This window comes from Aethalodelphis obliquidens, unplaced genomic scaffold (assembly GCF_003676395.1).
Source record: "Aethalodelphis obliquidens isolate GAN/ISIS:26980383/991018 unplaced genomic scaffold, ASM367639v1 scaffold8, whole genome shotgun sequence".
In the NCBI taxonomy this organism is placed as follows: Eukaryota; Metazoa; Chordata; class Mammalia; order Artiodactyla; family Delphinidae; genus Aethalodelphis; species Aethalodelphis obliquidens.
This window is the reverse complement of record NW_020837952.1, coordinates 40,034,179-40,055,734: the sequence shown is the minus strand read 5'-3', so window position 1 is coordinate 40,055,734 and position 21,556 is coordinate 40,034,179. Positions and strand designations below refer to the sequence as shown.

The 21,556-nt window shown below is 41.2% G+C and overlaps 1 protein-coding gene and 1 non-coding gene across 4 annotated transcripts in view; one reads left to right on the top strand and one right to left on the bottom strand.

Annotated features, from left to right (window-relative positions):
* Nucleotides 1–7,230: 7,230 nt before the first annotated feature.
* On the bottom strand, nucleotides 7,231–7,302 carry TRNAD-GUC (transfer RNA aspartic acid (anticodon GUC)). The gene has a single exon. It is a non-coding gene; the product is annotated as a tRNA-Asp (tRNA).
* Nucleotides 7,303–7,658: 356 nt separating this feature from the next.
* LTA4H (leukotriene A4 hydrolase) overlaps nucleotides 7,659–21,556 on the top strand; it is a 28,902-nt gene continuing 15,004 nt past the window's right edge. Inside the window, exons 1-6 of one of the 3 annotated variants that reach the window (XM_027107244.1) lie at nucleotides 7,659–7,979; nucleotides 12,359–12,489; nucleotides 13,922–14,042; nucleotides 16,345–16,413; nucleotides 18,932–19,036; nucleotides 20,711–20,763. In XM_027107244.1, coding sequence (XP_026963045.1) covers nucleotides 7,821–7,979; nucleotides 12,359–12,489; nucleotides 13,922–14,042; nucleotides 16,345–16,413; nucleotides 18,932–19,036; nucleotides 20,711–20,763 — 638 coding nt within the window. In that variant the 5' untranslated portion in view covers nucleotides 7,659–7,820. The remainder of the gene's footprint in view (nucleotides 7,980–12,358; nucleotides 12,490–13,921; nucleotides 14,043–16,344; nucleotides 16,414–18,931; nucleotides 19,037–20,710; nucleotides 20,764–21,556) is intronic. The other 2 variants (XM_027107246.1, XM_027107245.1) reach the window with 2 other exon arrangements.

Below are 21,556 nucleotides of genomic sequence, written 5' to 3'. Positions count from 1 at the left end.
AGCCATCCAATGTCAGACAGAAATTTTGCTTTTGAAAACGCAACCTTGTAGACACTTGTCAAATCCAACTCATGCTTGAGAACAAAAGGTGGAAGTACCTGTTCTGATGAAGTACCACTGGTCTCTTTGTAGGAAAAATGTAAGTAGAGCTGGAATCTCTGAGTCAGGAAAAAACCCGGTAGAGCTAAACCTTGAAATCAGTCGCACCTAGAAAAGAAACAGAAGTGACCGAGGGGGAAATAAAATAAAGTATGATCTAAACCAGTACTTGCAAAGAATTTTATTCTTATAACTTGAAAACAACTTCCCTCCCTGCCTGATCCACCTTCACAAGTTGGAGGGTTGTTGGGTTTCGTCCATGACTAGAGATCCTGTGTTGCCCCAGTGACTGATTTTTCGCTTGGTGCAGGGGTCCCACAGGAAATTTCCTGGAAAAACACTGTCCAAACTTCAAAGCAGCACATCAAAACCTGGCTACAATATGTTCACCAAAGACATGTTCTGGAATGTCCATAGCAGTGTTATCCCCAGAACTGAAAATCACTCTGATGTCCATCCACAGTAGAATGGATAAACAAATTGTGGTCTGTCCACACGTGTCATACTACACAGCAATGAGAATGCACAACCTGGAACTGCACACAACAGTATGGAGGGTCCACAGACGTCACGAGCTAAAGAAGTCAGGCACGAGTGGACCTCCTGCACGTTTCCATTTATATAAAGGAAATATAAAGAGCAGGACAGGTAGAAGTAATAAGTTACTGCAAGTCAGGCAGCAGTTACCCCTAGGGAGTGAGATTTATAGAGACTGGAAGGGAATTTGACGGGGCATCTACTGGGGTGGTGGTCATGTTCTGTGTCTCATCTGGCTACTGCTTGCACCGGTGTGTTCAATTCATAAAATTCAGAGAGTTATACACTTATGTTAGGTGCAATTTTATGAATGGATAGTTTGCTTCAAGAAAAATGTTTTTAAAGTGTATACCATTAGCAAGAGGGTGGTAAGCGCATTCCCTGTTGCAAGCAAACGTATCGCCTGGTGACATCAGAGGACAAGGAAGGCTCAGAGGGTAGTTTTCTCTCTGCCCCATAGTCAACACAGAGCAACGCACCGAGTACAAGGAAGCCTGGAACCTCATATGAAATCTCATTCATTCATTTACACATTTGTTCATTCATACTACAAACATGCTGTGAGAGAGAAAATATACGTCTGGGACTTATATTTACTGACAGTTATGCACAGTGCGGTGGAGTGCCGTGCTGGGGATGGCATTAAGGTGTTATGGGCGTACTGATTTGAGGGTCCAGGGCTGTGAACTCCAAGAGAAGGAGTCCTGCCAAGTCTGATTAACTCTGGAACTGAATTTCCTCCAACTTCCAAAGTATCCTTTGAGCCTATAAGGCAGTGGTTTAATTTAATGTGCACATGAATCACCTGGGGATCTTGTTAGAATGCAGACTGTGATCCCCTAGGTCCGGGATGGGGGCGGGGCTGACAGCTGCTGGTGCTGGAACCACTCTGTGTGGGTTACCAGAGACTGTCACGTGACCAGAATGATTCTTGGGCTCGAACCCAGGACAGCTTGACAATCTCTCTTGTTCAGGCTGGTCTCTCCCGAGGGCACAGGCAGAGAAACAAGACAGGCCGTGGTGGGAGACCAGGTAACTGATGAGGTTCTCCTGACCCTGCCTGCTTCCAACCGTGTGAGGGAGGGAGAGAGAGAGGCGGTGCAAGGAGAGGGGGCAGGTGGAGGGGCAGGTGTTTTACGAAACTGGAAGGACTTTATCTCGTGTTCCTTTCATTTCTGCCTCCCCAGCTGCCCAAACCTTTTCTTGACAGGAAGAACAGACTGGAGATGTGAATGTAAATCTAAAATTCTTACAGAAGGCTGAGCAAGCAAAACCAGATTTGACAGAAAAATGCAGAAACGAGTCAGGGCTGCCTCAACCCTTTGGGGAGCTAAATATAAAAAGAGGTGGCTGAAACCTTCTATTTTCTCACCCACTGGAAGGAGGTTGTGAAGGGCATCACATATACCTCATTCCATTAGGGAAAGAGATCCTACTAGACTCCCACCCAGACCCAGGCTGGAGGGAAGGGAGGAATCGTCCTGAGAAGGCAGGGGAGGGCCCTGCTGTGGAGCAGCGGGGTGCCGGGCAGCGTGAAGAGGCTTCCAGATCAAGGGAGAGCAAGGGAGAGCGGAGATCTCGGGCAAGTTGTGTTCAGCACGGCTGAAGCGCGGCAGGTGGAGCTGACCGCAGGGCTCCAGAGCCAGGGAGCTTCACGTAAATAAGAAGTCACAGATGGCTGTTTTGGGTTCTGCTTGCAGGTTTTGGGTCTGGTGACATTATTTTTTTTTAATATCCACAAATCACTTTTTTTGAATAGGTAATATGTTCACATACATCAAAATTCAAAAGGCTTAACAGGTTACTTGGTTGAAATATCTCCCACTCACCTCTGCTTCTTAGCCACGTCACTTCCCCTCCCCACAGGCAAACCATACCATGAGTTTTTTGAGTTTCCTTCCGGAATATTTTACATAGGTATGAGCAAACTTTACATATATTCTCCTTCTCCCTTTTATATAAAAATAGGCAGTCATCCATAATCTTATTCTGTCGGACTCCCTGACCACACACAAGCCCTTATCTTTCCAGTTATGGACCCTGATTCCAACCGTCCTCTGGCCCGCCAGGAACTCTAATCCGCTGCCTCTACCTCTTCATGGTCTCTCACACCTCTGGTGTCTGCACCTTGCCACGCTTCACTAAACCACCCCTAGGCAGCCACATCTACCCAAAAGGTAGAGAATATCTAGTGCAGATTAGATTAGAAAGAATGCTCTAGCAGAAAACACAAGACAGGGGGAAGAAAGCCGATCTGATAACTTTTTTCAAACTTATGCAATAGTCCACAATAAAGTGGTGACAAATGGATGGACAAAAGTAAGTATCTGGGGCAAAACTGATAAACCCATCCAACAGAGAGACCAGGTGTCCTGGTAAAGACTGAGTTCCCAGGAGATGATAGAAAACCCAAAATAACTGTCTTAAACCAAGTAGAAATTATTTCTCTCTTAAGGAGAGGAAATCCAGTCCACAGGGGCCTTCCACGATCACCAGAGACCTGGCTACCTCCAGCCCATAGCTCCTTCTATGCTGCTACTTCACCATCCTCGCAATGGTTCCAACCTCATGATATAACGTGATAGTTAGAGCTTTAGCCATCAAGTCTGCATTCCAGATAGCAGAATAGGCAAAGCGTTTATTAAAGAAATCCCTGTTAAGGACACTTCCTAAAAGTCATAACTGACAATTCTGCTTACATTCCATTGGCCAGAACTTAGTTATATGGCCATAACTTCAAAGAAGTCTGGGAAATGTAGTCTTCTGGGAGGCCACGTATCCAGCTAAACATTGAAGGTTTTACTACTAAAAATGAAAAGGAATATATCCATTGGGGAACAGCTAATGGTCTCTACCATGTCAGATGTATTACCTGGATTTTAGATTCTCTACCCCCAGAATTGTTCTTTCCCAAACACATCTCTGCTTTTTGCCCCATGACTTGATTCTTTTCTTTAATTAATTAATTAATTAATTTTTGGCTGCGTTGGGTCTTCGTTGTTGCGTGCGGGCTTTCTCTAGTTGCGGCGAGAGGGGGCTATTCTTCGTTGCGGTGCGCAGGCTTCTCATTGCCGTGTCTCCTCTTGTGGCGGAGCACGGGCTCTAAGAGTGTGGGCTTCGGTAGTTGAGGTACGAGGGCCATGCCTTGATTCTTGCTACTATTTCTACCTGGAAAGCTGCCCACCTCCCATTCCCCATGCTCAATCCTACAGCCCTTACCACTTTTCCTATTAAAATCCTGCTTGTCCTTCAAGCCTCATCTCAAATGCTACACCATCCATGTTGTTATTCTTGACCTTCCCTAAAGGGAAAGAACCTGTCCCTCTAGAACTTCATTTATAGTTCTCCTTGGGCCTTGGCCTTCATCTCAACATCATGCTATCTTAGGTCATTGGCATAGCTTATAACAGAGTGTAAATTATCCAGCAGGTAGGACAGAAACTCCCCTCACTCTATTCTAGGTAACACAGTGTAGTAGAACACACTTAATATCTGCAAACTGTACTGACTATTTAAAGAAGGGAAAGGTCTATGTGAAGTAAGGGGGAAAAGAAATGAGAAGTCTTTATACCCTTTTAAGGAAAGTGTTAACGCACCAATTGCAATTCCCTGAATTTCCTGAATGTAAATGCATTTCAAAACATATGATCATTGCTAATGTTGCAGACTCTTTTTAGAGGCCTAATTTAGTGTGATTTGCTTCTCATTTCCCAGGTCTTCCTAAAAACTCATGCTAACAAAACAAGGGGAAAATACGTATTAAAATTATCAAAATAGACAAAATAAAAGCCAGCCTAAATAATGGTACTAGCTAACACATAACAAAGGATTATTCTAGGCCAAGCACAGTGCTGAGCATTTCACAGACATGATCTCATTTCATCCTTTCAACAACCCCATAAGGCAGAGGTATCTCAATTGTCCTGAGGGGACTGAGGCCTAGAGGGATTAAGTAACTGTTCAAGGTAGAGACGCAGGGCAATAGAGCTGAAATACCTCCTGCTCGTATGGCTCTGTAAATACATGTGCATTTCTTTTCATAAAACTTTATGTAACTCATCTTTTTCATCCTTAATAAAATCTCCTTTTGATGGGAGTTTGGGATTAGCAGAGGCAAACTATTATATACAGGATGGATAAACAACAAAGTCCTACTGTATAGCACAGGGAACTATATTCAGTATCCTGTGACAAACCGTAATGGAAAAGAATATGAAAAAGAATATATATATAAAACTAAGTCACTTTGCTGTACAGAAGAAATGAACACAACATTGTAAATCAACTATACTTCTATAAAGTTAAAATCTCCTTTTGTATATACACCCTGATATTATCTTTATTTTATAGAAGCATGGAAAGCTTCATTTTAAAAACTCAACCCACCATTGGATATGAATAACCCACCTGTTGTGTGTGAATTGTCAATTTTGTACCCTCTATATTTGGGAGTCAGTGGCATCTTAGAAAACAATTCCTATTGCATATCTATCTTTTGATTCATCTATTAATCAGTTTGAGGAATTCATTTGTGGTTGTCTGTGGATATCTCTTCTGGAACACAGAGGCGTAAACTCTGTGGGTTACTGGTAATCAATAATGGAAGATGATGATATTGACATTCTTTTATTAAAACAAACAAACTATACTTTCTCCAGTAGGAAGACAATTTGATTGTGTATTCTTCTACTAAATCAATTCTACTGCATCATATTTGTCACCCTAGATTTGGTGACACCAGGAACACTTTTAGGCCTCAAAAAGTGTTTGCTAACGTCAATCATGCCACGGATTCTTAGGTCCTATGGAATTAGGATTTATGCACGTGTAAGGTATTCCATGTCATAATTTAGGATGTTTTTATTTTGTTTTCCTCTGGCTTACAGGGGCCACCACAAGGATACCCAAATGTATAGCCTCTCTTTCTGTTGCTGAGGTCAAATTTAATTGTTAGATCACTTTTATATAGAATGGAGTAACGCAGCACTTTCCAACTGCTCAATTCATCTTCTCTAGAAATCTTTCACCTCTAAACATGTTCAAGTTTCCCTCTCCCTAAAAACATAAAAAATGCTTTCTCAGCACCATACTCCTCCCTATTCCTCTTTTTTTCTTCCCTTCTCACACTGGCCACACGTCTTGAGAGAACAGCCTCTGCCCTATTTCCTCTCTGCTCTTTTATTGCTCAGTCACTGTTCTGTGGCGCCCACCTTCAACTCAACCACAAAAGTCAACAAAACCACCATCTTCCCACCTCCATCCCACTGCCAAATCCAAGGAAGACTTTTTACTTCTTATTGTAATAGCCCTCTAGGCTGCATTTGACATTGCTGCTTGGCTCTTTCTAGTTTATTTCATGAGTTCCTCTTACTCTAGCACCACCCACCCCCCTTTTAAATAAAATTTCAGCTTTATTGCAGTATAAATGACAAATAAAATGTTAAGATATTTAAAGTGCGCGTCGTGGTGACTTGTTATACGTATACATTGTGAAAGGATTTTTCCCATCCTCTAGCCTTTTTTTCTTAAATTCTGGTGTTCTCCCAGCTTCCCACCTGTTTTCACTGCTCTTTTTACACACTGTCCTTGGGCTGAGTTTACCCACTGTCATAGCTTCACCCACCACATTATGTGATACTCTCATATCTACCTGAAACTTCCCCAGAGCTACTGACTTAAATACCCAAGTGTCTCAAGGACATCTCCACTCTGACTCCCATACATTCTCAACTCCATTTGTCCCAAATTAAACTTAGAGCTTTCCCACCTAAATCTGTCCTCTTCACGTAGTCTCTTCCTTTGTTTAATGATTATCCAGCCACTGAAGCCAAGAATCTGAGAAATCATCTTAGGCTCCTTCTTAATGTGAAATCACTTATCTCTTAAGTATTCCCTCCATTCCTTCCTCTCTATCTGTACTTATTACATATTACATATTACCTATGTCAGGCCCCCAGCATCTTCTTCCTGGACTATTTTAACAGTGGTTTCCCAACTCTCCTGACTCTGGTTTTGATACCTCATACCCATTCTCTGAACACTACCACTGTTCCTTTGATAACATGAATCTGACCATGTCACTCCCCTGCTTAAAATTCTTCAATGAGTCCCCCATTCATGCATTCAAGATTAAAGGTCCAGCGGTTTAAGGTCCTTTGACACGCGTGCTTTTCCAATTTTGCCAGTTTCAACTCTGAGGTCCCATGTTTTAGGCAAGTCGTCCTTCAACCCTTCCTCACTTCCAGGATGTCCCAGCTCTGCACTCCCCTTGCGGCCACTGCACACTCATATCATAGAATTCTCTCATTACAGTATGCTGAGGTAATCCTTCTAAGTTTCTAAGGCGGGAATGTGGCTGATTTCCATTTTAGATCTCCAGGGCCTGGAAATGTACATAATGAGCACTAAATAAATACTTGTTGAATGACAGAACTGAGCTCACTTGTACTGGGTTGCCAACATGGAAGCAGTAACAAAACAGCTTTAAAATCTAAATCTTCACGTTGACTCTTTCTTTCACAATTGCTTTTGAAATGTTTGTATGAACATTTTCGTTTTATTAGCGAGGGGGAAAAAAAAAAAACACTCGCGTGCCTCCCCGTCGGGGAATCGAACCCCGGTCTCCCGCGTGACAGGCGGGGATACTCACCACTATACTAACGAGGAACTGCACGAACGCTGGTTTTCTCGGAGGCCTCTTATCTCCTTTTAGCCCGCCCCTTCCTTGCCATTTGCAACTACCAGTAGGCCTGATATTCTTCTACTGCTATTGCAATTTCCAGAGAAGTTGAATGGAACTAAAATGGAAGCGTTCTGTTTGATCTCCCCGCCGCACTTAATTCCATCGGCTTACCCTTCCTCTAACTTCTACTCCCTTCCTTTTCCTCCCTCTCCTCTTCCTCCCCCTTCGGGAGCAATATCAACCCACCTCTGCACCCCTCAACACACACACTCCCAGAGAGCAAAGCGCACGCCTTGTCGCGCTGCACCACGGGACTTGTAGTTCCATCCATGCCGTACCGCACTCTCCTCCGACTTTAAGGAACTTCCTTTCCCGGCGGGCGCCGCGAACCCCTCCTCCTCTGCTTTACCTCCCTCCCGCCTTCTCTCGCTCTCAGTCGAGTAGTCAGTCTGGCAGCTGAGTGTTGGGGTGCTGATCGCGTGCAGCGGGACTCCGCACAGCCATGCCCGAGGTAGTGGATACGTGCTCCTTGGCCTCCCCGGCGTCCGTCTGCCGGACCAAGCACCTGCACCTGCGCTGCAGCGTCGATTTTACTCGCCGGGTACTGACCGGGACCGCCGCACTCACCGTCCAGTCCCAGGAGGACAATCTGCGCAGCCTGGTACGGTGGGACAGGCTCCCAGTGCCCGCCTCTCCCCGGCCACCTGCCTCTCGTCTCTCACCCCGCTTCGGCCCCTTCCCGGTCCCACACCCCCGCCTGCTTTGCGCATCCCTCGGTGCTCCTCCGCAGCCCGCAACCCGTGTTCTGCACCTCCTCTTCAGCCCACACTCATTTCTCAGCGTCCCCTTCTTCAGCCCCCACGCACCCCATATCGATCCCTCCCAACCCAACTTGAGTCTCTGCAGTCCTTCCTCACCCACTACGTATACCTGCCTTCTCCTCCACCCCTTCCCCCAAAGCCTCCTTCCCAGTCCCTGGACACATCCCAGGGCCCATTCCACGCCCCGCTTCTCACCCAGCGCTCAAGTTTCATTTTAGCACGAATCCCTCTTCCCCCGCTAATCCTAGTTCCCAGCGCTAATGCCCCCTGTGGTCTCCCCATATCCTCGGCCTGCAGCCCAGAACTCCCTCCTCAGGCCCCAGAATTCTTCCAGTCCCCAGTGCACCTTCCTCAGTCCACAGTCTCAGCTAAGTCTCGGGCCCTATATCCTGCCGATTCTCAGTCCCACCTTTCCCTCCCAGGCCCCTTTATTTCAACCCTCAGGTCTGCCGGATACGACCGATCACCGTCTCCCTGCCAGTTCTCAACCGCCCTAGAGAATTCCCAGCCCTGCTTTGATACTTGCAGTCTCTACTTTCTAACTCCAGATGCACCTCTCTCCGGGTTCATGGTCCTTCCTACCTTTGATTCTTATCACTCTTCTCTTCTAATAATTTAAGCTCTTCAAGCTTCCTAAGGATGTCTCAATACAATTTATTAATAGTTGGTTCCCAGAAGCAAATAATATTGCGCTTCTTAGAAAATGACTTCTACAAGCTCTCTAGCCACTTGAATGACGAAAGACTTGTTTAGATTTGTGGAATGTTATTAAATTATTTTATCTGTACAACATAACCTGTTTTCAGTGTTCTTACTCAAATTGTCTGATAGTATTTGGATTGTACCTATCACCTGAAGAATTTCATAGATAAGTATTTTAGAAATAAGAGGAACAAGAAAAGGCCAGTCACAGTGTATTTTGCATAGAGTAGTATGGCGATAGCTACCAAAGCCCAGCAATAAGCAATCAGATAAGGTATGTTGTAGACTTGATGGAGGGTAATGAATAGAGTCAGTTAATTGGGCGTAATAAGTTTAGATAAGAGTTGGTGGTTTTCATGATTTATTCCTGCTTGAGTAATAGGCCTGTATTTTGAGTTCATTAATATGAACTAATATAGCATGTAACTTTCTTACTTTGTGATTTAGCAATTTGCTAGACTAATTATGATTCGAAAAATAGGTTGACTCCTCTATGTATTGACTTGCAGTCACCACAAGTACTATAAGGAAAATAAATAATTAAAGCATTATAAGCAAGATGATAACTATTTCCCTATAGGCTGTACTTTGGTCTGCTTCAAGTGCCAGGCTATCGTTTATTGCAGACAGCTTTGCCCAGGCAGGATCAGCTGAACTGAAGTCCTGTTTCAATGCAATAGTTCTTTTTATTACAAGAAAGTGAATTTTGATAGTTTATCACTGCTTAATATGACCTTGCACTCTCACTTATTTATAAAAGTAAAACCTTTACCTCTGTTCCATGAGTAAGCAAGAGTCAGGGCGCTTAAATTTTGAAAAGAATGTCCCTTCAGTGCCCCAGTCTAAAAACCTGCCTGTTTTTGCATTCCCCAAATCTCAAGAGAAGATTTTTAAATTACTAATTCCAACTTGTCAACTATCCAGTTTCCTTTGTTTTCCTTTCTTATTACTATTATTGATCAATTGCTTAATAACATTTATCAGTGAAATTTGAAGGGAAATTTCTTAAGTAATTTGGGAGTGATAGCTGAGGTCAGGACTTGAGATATACAGCTTAAACATTGCATCTTCTATTTTCTCTGGGTCCAGGACTTGCTTCATGCATTACTTGGCACGTGCTGTTTCTCCGGCACTGTGTTAAACCCTGGGAATGCAAGCCTAAGTAACTTTTTAAGTAACTTTTTAAGAACCCTCAGTCTAATGGAGAAATAAATCATTATAATGTGGTACAGTAAGTGCTACTGGAGAGGGTCGGGCCAACTGCTATAACAAACACAGAGAATATGAAAATGGTTTCACAAAAAATAGGTATAGTAGTCTTCTGATTCAGAACAGATTTTAAAAGTTTAGGAAATACAGAAAATAGGATGTGTTCCACTGGGAAATGACCCAAATAATTCACCCTTATGGTTATGAGTAGTATAAACGTAAGTAGTTTATATACGTAAGATACTCCAAGTTTTTACAACAAATCAGATATTCAGAAATAGGTGCCAAAATATAACAAAGGAGTAACTTATTCTTAAGCTATAAAATCTAATATTTCTGAATATGCAAATGCAGGAAGATATATCAGTCTAATGTAGAGTAAGGGCAACAGTTGAGGGACCCCCAAAAAAGAGAGTACCCCAAAAGAAATAATTGCCCATTGGGAGGGAAACAGATGATACTCATAACAAATTTGGCTGCTCTTAAAAAAAAGAAAGGGAAAGAATAATACAAGCAGGATGGAAATTTCTTCCCAACCAAAAATTGTTGCCTCTAGAGAGATAATAAAATTGTTAAAATTTCCTGAGCTTATCGCCACAGTTAACTGATACAAAAGAAAGGTGACTGGAAAGTGGCTGTTTCTTGGCAGTCTAACTCCTCATGCTATTCCAGGCCAGATTTCAAGGGAAAGATGCCAGAGGTAGGAAGGTTAGTGAGCAGTTCTAATAGTCCGGGGCCTGACCTAGGGTGGTGATAGAAGAAAAGAAAAAGCATGAGGACAGTGTAAAAAACTTGTTAACTGGCTATGCAAGATTGGGAAGTGGGATCAGTTGTGGATTAGTTGAATGTTTCAAACCTCAGGTAAGTTGAGGAGTTCCATCAACAAAATAGAGAAATCAGCAGAGAGAGCAAACTTAGGGGACACAGTGGTGGCTTTGCTTTTAGAATTTCTAGAAGCCTATTGAATATGAGATGACATTTCCCATGGAAATGTCAAGCAGGCAGTTAGAGATATCTGCTGAAGTTCTGGGCAGGGGATGAAGCTATGAAATAGACAGGTAGTCATCTGCACAGAGGTTCTAGGTGAAGATGTGGGCATGAGTGAGAACTAGGGAATGAAGAATACGGTAAGAAAACCAAAAGGCCAAGGCTAGCGCATAGGGACGTATCCATATTTAGGAGTTAGAAAGGAGGGGGAGGGAAAAAGCATTAGACAAGGAGGAGAACCATTGATGTGTAAAGTCAAAGCAGCCAAGGAGAGTGCTTCAAACAGATGCTGCGGTCCATTAGGGCTATGAGCGGCAGAGGTCAAGGTTACTGAACAGAAAAGACCTGTTGTTCAGGAGGACTTCCCTTTCTGTGGCAGAGGAGCTAGAAGACAGATTGAAGAGGGGGAAGGGAGGAGAGATTGATGAGGAATTGGAAGTAGCAACCATAGATTGCCCTTGAAGATTAAGAAAGGAAGGAGAAAAATAGAATAATTAGAGTGACAGAAGGATTGAGTGAAGTTTTAAAAATAATGTGGAAGGCTGGTTTAGGTTGATTGGAAACAGTCTTGTGGTGTAGGAAGATTGAAGATTCTAGAAAAGTAGTTGAGAGATAATGAAAGGGTATGGTTTCTAGGGCACAGATAGAGGATTATTGGGATGGAAAATCCTCAGACACTTGCTGACCCTCCCTTCCTGCCCAGAGCAGTTGTCTTTAATCGGCCATAGCAAGTAGATATGCTCTCCCACTCCTCTATAGGGTCATTTGGTTAGAGTTGCCATACCAAGTTGGGCTTTTTCTAGATACACAACAGCAGTGAGGTACAGTCTGCTTATTTGCCTAACAGGTTCCAACGTTTGTTTTAATTTGGGGATATATGAAAGTAGTACAGAGCAGTAGGACTATATGAATTCCAGGTAGAAATATATGGTAAGGTATATTGAGGAGTCATGATGAAAGAAACAAGTTATAGGTGGATTTTTTCCTAGTAGAGAAGTTAAGTTTTAGGAGACAGAAGCAAAGGCGTTTTAATTTAGATCTGACTTTTACTTAAAGCTGGAAATGTGTGACTGTCCCAGAATTACCTAACGATATATATGCAAATCTTAGAGCCTCCCAAAAATTTAAGGAAGTTTAAAGTCCCATGAATTGGGACCTATGCTAACTTTCAACTCCTTTAATTTCCTGTCTTTCACTATCTTACTCTCCCTAAGCAACTAGTTCTACTCTGTAGTCATTGCATTAGCCTATATGCTATATTAGTTTTCTCTGGTGCCTAAAACTATATTCTTATCATATAAAAATATTAATTTAATTCTAGACTCTGGATACAAAGGACCTTACAATAGAAAAAGTGGTCATCAATGGACAAGAAGTCAAATATGCTCTTGGAGAAAGACAAAGTTACAAAGGATCACCAATGGAAATCTCTCTTCCTATTGCTCTGTGCAAGTACGAATGTTCTCATCTTTCTCTTTTATAGCTAAATAAGGGGGATACATATTTTTACTTAATTTAGATTTTTTTTCATTTCCTATTTTCAGTTTGTGTGTATGTAGTAACTGATACACCACTCCTACCAATCTGCTGTTCTGATTGAAGCTTATAGTGAAAATCATATGTTCTTAAGATATTAAAGAAATTCATCGTATAAGATACTCCAGAATAGGACTTTTGATAACTGTTAACTTCTTTACTCATCATTTTAGTGATACCTAGAGTGATGGTGGGAGCATGCCACCTAAGGAGGCATTTCAGGATCACCTGGGAAGCTTTACAAGCTGCACACTTTTCACCTTCTCCCAGAGGCCAGCCACTTTTATTAGTGGAATAACAACAGTGGCAAACATAGAACCATTTCTATGTACTTAAAAAGTGCTGGAAATGTATTCTTTCATCTAATCCTTATAGTAACCCTTTGTGGTATGATCTGCATTTTATAGACGGGGAAAGGGAACCTCAGAGAGAGAAGGTAACTTATTTAAGAAAGTGGTAGCCAGAGCTGTCATATTGGGAGTATATCCCACTCCAAGATATACTGGGGAGGGAGAAAAGGGTGGGAAACCATTGGCCTAGAACAAGGTCAATCTACCCCATCTTTCAGCGGTCAGTGTTTTCATGCATTCTCTTCCCATTTAAGAAAAAGAAAGGAAACTCTCACACATAATTTGTGAGATCTATCATTAACCATATTGTACAGATGAAGCAACTACCGCATAGGGAGGTCAAATAATTTGTCTAAATTCACAGCACCAGTTAGTGGTAGATTCAAGCACAGGCACAGCCCCTCCAGGGCTCTTGCTGTTTCCTCGTTAACAGTGCCGCCCAATCTATCTGGGGTGAAGGACCAGTTTTGGTTAGTTCCAGTCCGCCACAGGCTGATACTTTTGTGAAATGCAATAAGAATGAATTCCTAGGAAGAAGAGATTAAATACAAACACATACATCTTACTATAAGTTCAACAGACGTAAGAATTTATTCTCAAGTTCTTGACTTAACTTGTCCAGTAACAGTTTTCAGACTAGAACTGCCCTATGTTATGCTCTGGCACCCACCACGGTGGTAGCTGAAGTTCCAAAATTATTTCTTCTACCTTCCCGCCACTATAAAAGATTACATGATATCACAGAAAAAAAGTTGGGGTATTCAACTAATATTAGTTCCTGTTACATCTTCATAAGCAGTTACCATGTAGAGAAAAGAACCCACAGGCTGGCATTCAGGTAGGAATATGTGAGGCAAACATTCCTAAAACTTACTCTCAATCAGTGATGAGACCTCATAAAATATTATTTATATTATTTGTGTTACTTATGTACTATGAATTCAAATTTTAGTTAGATTGAATTGTACTCTACTAATGTATTTGTTCCTTTCATACAGAAATCAAGAAATTGTTATAGAAATTTCTTTTGAGACATCTCCAAAATCTTCTGCTCTTCAGTGGCTCACTCCTGAACAAACTTCTGGGAAGGAGCACCCCTATCTCTTTAGTCAGTGCCAGGTAAAAAGGACGTGGAATGATTTATTATCCCCAGTTCATGCAGTTGAATGAAGCAAAGTAGACAGTGGTCTTATGGATACATGGGTCTTACCTAAGATAGTACTTTATTTTATCTTATATTATTAAAACTACATATATTTTCATTTATACCTGTCATTATTGACACATTCATATATTACTTTTAAAAAGAAACTTCCTTCAAATTTGAAAACATGTCTACCTAGATTGGACCATCTAGGTCATATTTATATTCACATCCTCAGCACCTAGCATAGAACTTGGCATAGAGTGAGAACTCAATAAATGGTCATAAAATGAAAGGAAAACACTGTTAAACAAAGTAGGTACCGGTTATGAAAATTGCTAACAATAAAGAAGGGGAAAGGGAAAGATCAGATTTCCCATTCCTCTCCAATCACCATTGCCCAGAGGTAACCATTGAGTTGGCGTGTAGCCTTTCCAGATTTTTCTTATACATTTACAAGTGTACATATTATGTAAATATATTGAATGTACCTTTAAAATATGATATGATTTAGACTACATCTGTTTTCTGTTTAACAACTAAGAATAAAGAACCACATACAGACAATCTGTCACAAGGATAATAAGTATCAAACTTTCTTCTGAAAAAAAAGACTAATTCTTTTAGTAGTCAAATAGTTTACAATTAAAGGAACTCGCTTCATTAAACGTTGACTGTATTTCCAAGCACTGTATAAGGTACTTCACATATTTAATCCTTTTAATATTCCTCTGTGATAGATACTATGGTAGGCTCACATTTGAAAACAAGTCTATCAAAAAGGAAGCAATGTTGACACCTGTATAGACGTGTTTACTTTCTATTGCCAATTGAAATTTTTTTTTTTCTAAGAAACTCATAGTTCACTAATCTGGAAGAGATATCATGTTCTAGGCAAGAATGTACCAATTATGTAGTCTCTGTCTCTTACCTGATTTTCATCAGTAATTCGTATGGAATGTCCGTTGGCAAGAAATGCAAGATTTGTGAGTCAGAAGAATGTGAATTTTGAACATACTATTCCATTTCTTGTTGGACACAGTTTTTGAAACAGAGAAAAGAGATTTCAGTTAAATGAAGAAATTACTATAGTTGATAGGAAGCAGGTAGACATGATTTTGTGTGATGAGTTTGCTTACAGCCGTTCTCTATGCATATTTTTCTGGGTTTGGTCTTATCGAGTGAAATACATATAAACCCCACCCCTGGCATTGCTGAGCCACATAACCAGGGACCTTTAAGGAACCCTAAAGGCATATGGTCTTGGAAACTTATTTTGGGAGAGAGAACCAGGTGGTTCTTCTAGTTCTACTTAATCCATCTAGAGGTCATTTGGGATTTCCTATCTATAAAGAATCTATTAGATTTGAAGTGAAAAGGGCTGGAGTTTGAGGATAGAAGGAAGTTTGCAGAGGCGTGAAGTAGGTCTGGGATTTATAACAACTTCAGAGAGAGATGTTAGTATCAGTGTTCCTTTAAGCTCAGTAGACCATCTCAGTGAGGCTGGGATTCCTTTGCTCACCAGCAATAGATGCAGACTTATCTGTAAACAGGCCAGGGTATAAAATCATAGGTACTCTGGTCATTCTTAATGGAACTGATCTTTATGACAGATTGATACGGAAGCAAAGAAACACTACATATTATGTGAATGAATATGTCTAGATGGTATTGAAAGAGACTTTTCTTTCTCCTTCCTTGTCTTCCTAGTGTTTACTTTCAAAGTTTGCTGCAAGATCAAAATGTCAAGACTCTAACCACATTTCCCAAGCAGAGTTCCTTACAACACTGGCGCCCCATTAGACGTTAATAATTAACCAGAGGAAAATGGGTTTTGTGTTGAAATAAGTATGAGAATTCGAACAGGTTTCCTTATTATCGGTCTTTTCAGAACCTTCAGGAGGCTAATGTTCCTAGTGACTCTCCCAGGCGTGCAATATGCCATGGTTCTCAAATTTACTTCACCGAAGAGCCCTTTTTTGTCAGGGTTCCTAACAGCTTCTCACTGGGCACTACTATTACTCAGGAATCACTGCCTAACATTGCTTCATGCGTCAGCTGAAACGTGAAGGTTGACCGTTACATTAAAAGGGAAAACCAGATTTTTTTAATCCACAGATCTACTTTTGCTACTTTAAAAGAGCTGAGGAAATGTGAGACATTTTGATCTTTAAAAAGAATGTGTCTAAGAACAATGCTGCAATTGTAATGATTTCTTAATGACTTGATTTATGAGACAGGGAAATAGCTGTTTCTTTTTTTTCCTCCCTCTCCCAGGCAATCCATTGTAGAGCAGTTCTTCCCTGCCAGGACACTCCTTCTGTGAAATTAACCTACAGTTCAGAGGTAAACATCACTGAAATTATTCACTGAATTAAATGATCCATACAATTATTTTAATAGGGATTACATTAAATCTGTAGATTTCTTTGGGTAGTATGGACATTTTAACAATATTAATTCTTCCAATCCATGAACACGGGATATCTTTCCAAAATGATCCATGTAAGTAAATGTGGTATAAATGATAAGCAGAGATAAGAATTGAATTTTTTTTTTTTTTTTTTTTCTTTTTGCGGTACGCGGGCCTCTCACTGTTGTGGCCTCTCCCGTTGTGGAACACAGGCTTCGGACGCGCAGGCTCAGCGGCCATGGCTCACGGGCCCAGCCGCTCTGCGGCATGTGGGATCTTCCCGGACCAGGGCACGAACCCATGTCCCCTGCATCGGCAGGCGGACTCTCAACCACTGTGCCACCAGGGAAGCCCAGAATTGAATTTTTATAGCTAGAAATACTTTACTTAATTAAATTCTACCTGAAATATGTTAGAAAAAGGCTATGGATCCCATTTTGAATCTCTGTTTTTTTTTTTTTTTTTTTGAATCTCTGTTTTAAAGGCAGTTGCAAACATAAGTATAAAAAAAAAAGGGGTGGGGCTTCCCTGGTGGCGCAGTGGTTGAGAGTCCGCCTGCTGATGCAGGGGACACGGGTTCGTGCCCCGGTCCGGGAGGATCCCACGTGCCGCGGAGCGGCTGGGCCCGTGAGCCATGGCCGCTGAGCCTGCGCGTCCGGAGCCTGCGCTCTGCAACGGGAGAGGCCCATGTACCGGAAAAAAAAAAGAAAAAAAAAAAAAAGGGGTGTCAGGGACTTCCCTGGCGGTCCAATGGTTAGGACTCCACAGCCGGGGGTGCAGGTTTGATCCCTGGTCGGGGAACTGAGATCCCACATGGTGTATAGTGCAGCCAAAAAATGAAATGAAGTAAAATAAATCATTCTGATTTTAAAAGGAATTCAGAATTCTGGACCTAAGAACAAGAATTTGGGAGCAACTCTTTTTAACTTAAAAAAATTGACATTTGTAGGATTAAAGTTTCTATAAATGTACTTTACAGCCTTGTAAATGTCTATCTAGGTATCCTAATGGGCATATATTGCAGACTTATCTGTATACATTTCCAACTTATTCTTGTTGTAGGTACTGCTAATCCTTTTAGGAAAAGGTAGACTATAATTAATAAATAAATACTATCCCAGAGGCTAGACTTACTTAGACCAGGCAAATAGAATTGAGGACCAACCTGTATTTATGGGGCCTTCTTGATTCCCATAATCGTTCCACAACCAAACCACCCCTAGCTGCAGAAAGCTTTACTTGGAGGCCAAGAATCCCTGGACTCTGGTGTTTTGTGACCACCTAGAGGGGTGGGATAGGGAGGGTGGGAGGGAGACGCAAGAGGGAGGGGATATGGGGATATATGTATATGTATAGCTGATTCACTTTGTTATAGAGCAGAAACTAACACACCATTGTAAAGCAATTATACGCCAATAAAGATGTTAAAAAAATTTTTTTTAAAAAAGAATCCCTGGACTCTTCTCAACCACTTAATAACTGCATGACCTTGGGCAAGTCTTATGACCTCACAACCTCAGTTGTCTCATCTGTGTAACCTATCACTGCCTAAATGAAGGGAGGAAGCAGAACCAAGTTCCTGAATAGTTTTTAGCTCTAGGATCTATGGTTGTTGCAGCACTGATTCTGGAGGTCCTGATTCTGTGCCTGCCTCAGTAATAGCCTTGAGGACTGGGCCATGCAGGAAGAACATGAAAGCCTAGCCTTGTTGGAATGGATGTTTGCTAGATCATTAATACTCAGGTGATGGTCCTTTATTCTGGCATTCATTAGACGTAAGACTTGGAGAATCATGGAGATACGGTACACACTTAAGTGACCATACAGTTTGCCCCGTAAGGACGTTTTCCATACAAACTTCCAGAGAAAATTATTTCTCATTTCTCAGCAATAAGTTTAAAAGCTTCTCACACTCATGACCCTTAAAAAGTAGAATTTGTAACTCCAAGTTTATGTTTTAAATATTAAATTTTTCAGAATTGTATTCTCTGATCTAAAGTGAGTATAGCATCCTTTTGAATCTCTTCTGAGGGTGTGGAGGGGAGCAGGGCCGGTGGCTACCATTGCCAGGCATGGTGCTGAGCTCTTCATTTATATTATTTATTCCTTGCAACAGTCCTATGAAGTATTACCCTCATTTGATGGGGGAAACTGAGGCTCGGGGAAGTTATTTGCCCAAGTGCATGAAGTTAGTAAGTGCAGAGCTGGGATTTTAACCTAGTTTCTACCAAATGCTCTTAATATGGATGGATGAATGGATAGGTAGATATGTCACCAACATTTTTAAAGAAGCCAGTTTTACATATTGCCAATTCTATTTATAAAAGTGTTACAGAGGAATGTATTGGGTTCATAGTCTATGGTATCGATAGTCAAAAAGCGGGGGGAAAGGTTATTTTACATAGAACTTTTCATGTATATCTTTATTTATATCTTTTCCTTCTCAATTAGGTGTCTGTCCCTAAAGAACTGGTTGCACTTATGAGTGCCATTCGTGATGGAGAAGCACCTGACCCAGAAGACGCGAGCAGGAAGATATACAGATTCAGCCAAAAAGTAAGATCTTAGGGTCTAGATTTTGTTTTAGTTGGTGGTGAACTACAAATAGCTTTTACCCATCCAGAGAGCAAAATGGCTTTTGAAATATTTCAGAATTTAGAAAGCAGCTCCTGCTTTTTGTTTTCTTCATTTCTTTTTCTTTTGTGCTTTTAAAATATTTGGTTCTGCTCGCAGCGTTGTACTGAAGTAGGAGGGTGCTGGATAGGCACGGCAGGAGGCGTGCCTGATCCCATTTCCCTACATCCCAGTCAGTAGCAGGTTTCCTGTTTCTAAGTTACACTTTGACCTGCCCTGGTACCAGAGCTCGGGCGTGTGATGGTGTATTGTTTACAGATGGAAGAGTTGTCTTAGACCAGAAAGCACTCTGTTACAGTACTTTTAAGTTAAAATTTCTAAGTAGCTGGTAGTTTGACTTGTATCTTTGACCTTTAATGAAGTGTGTGTGTGTGTGTGTGTGTGTGTGTGTGTGTGTGTGTGTGTGTGTTTATTGATGCTTTTTATTTTTTTATATATTTTTATTGGAGTATAGTTGCTTTACAATGTTGTGTTAGTTTCTACTGTACAACAAAGTGAATCAGCTATATGTATACATATATCCCCATATCACCTCCCTCTTGAGCGTTCCTCACACCCTCCCTATCCCACCCCTCTAGGTCATCACAAAGCATCGAGCTGATCTCCCTGTGCCATGTAGCTGCTTCCCACTAGCTATTTGACATTTGGTAGTGTTTATATGTCAGTGCTACTCTCTCACTTCGTCCCAGCTTACCCTTCCCCCTCCCCGTGTCCTCAAGTCCATTCTCTAGTAGGTCTGCATCTTTATTCCAATCTTGCCCCTAGGTTCTTCAGGACCTTTTTTTTTTTTTTTTTTAGATTCCATATATATGTGTTAGCATACCGTATTTGTTTTTCTCTTTCTGTCTTACTTTACTCTGTATGACAGACTCTAGGTCCATCCACCTCACTACAAATAACTTAATTTCATTCCTTTCTATGGCTGAGTAATATTCCATTGTATATATGTGCCACATCTTCTTTATCCATTCATCTGTTGATGGACATCTAGGTTGCTTCCATGTCCTGGCTATTGTAAATAGAGCTGCGGTGAACATTGGGGTGCATGACTCTTCTTGAATTATGGTTTTCTTTCGTCTTCCTTAGCAGAACAGGTAACTAAGCCACAGTGGACAATTTTGCCCCTATCCCAGCTTCTGGGATTCCAAAGCCTTCAGCACCCTCTCATTGCTGGATTGCTTTGTATGTCTCTCAAATATACCAGGAGTGGTTTTAAGAAGGAATTTAAAACAAAGTTTTTTAATTCAAGAGAAAATGACAAGAAACTTAAAAGCGTAGTTGCCTTTTTATATGTTAATTTTTGTGAAATGCTTAAAATGTACCTTGTAATACTATGTGCAATCATGTTTTTCACATTTCAGAGTCTTCCCTTGCTAATGGGATAAAAGGGAAATAGACGTTTTGAAATGTCTTTACATCGCAGTTTTGAACTATTTGACCCCCTCAAAAATTTGAGAAGTACAAAAGGAAAGTAATCCACACTAATGTTTGGAGATTTGAAAGGAAATTTACTGACTTCTGAATACGAACTGTCTTATTCTGTAATATTTTTAAACACTAATTCGAGCATTTGGTGTGTTTTTTTGCCACCTTTAGGTTCCGATCCCCTGCTACTTGATCGCTTTGGTTGTTGGAGCTTTAGAAAGCAGGTGAGCGTCTGAACACATTTTGAAGTTTATGAAAAGATTAAACCTTAGGTGTCTTGAACCTCTGTCAGGATTAATTGGTAGATCATTTTTGTATTTCTCAAGATATCAAGCCAACAGCTCTAGAAACATTCAAATCTAATCATGAAATGTAAGCAACAAATTAATTTTAAATCAAAAAAATCTTTACCACTCACCCCTTAGACTTTCCAAGTATTATAGAATGAGCATGGTCTTACCTACCTTTATAGATCTGGAATCTAAGTTTGAACAAGTCACTTCTCATAACCTCCATTTCCTCATCCTTAAAATAATAATATCCCCTTTCCTACTTCATTGGGTGGTTATGTGCAACAAATGAGATAAATTATTTTAAAGCACTTGGAAACCTATAAATATTACAGAAATATAAGATATTTTGTTAAAATTTTACCAGCAGCTAGAGTGCCCTTCTTTCTTAATTTCTTGTTTGTTCTTATTTCTAAACAACTGAAAATTAAGAATGGCTATAGTAATCACATTCTTTAAATTGCCAGGGATGTGGACACAGTGGACAAATCAGGCAAATATAGATTCCAGGGCTTCCCTGGTGGCACAGTGGTTGAGAGTCTGCCTGCCGATGCAGGGGACATGGGTTCATGCCCCGGTCCGGGAAGATCCTACATGCCACAGAGCGGCTGGGCCCGTGAGCCATGGCCGCCGAGCCTGCGCGTCCGGAGCCTGTGCTCCGCAACGGGAGAGGCACAACAGTGAGAGGCCCGTGTACCGCAAAAAAAAAAAAAAAAAAAAAAAAAAA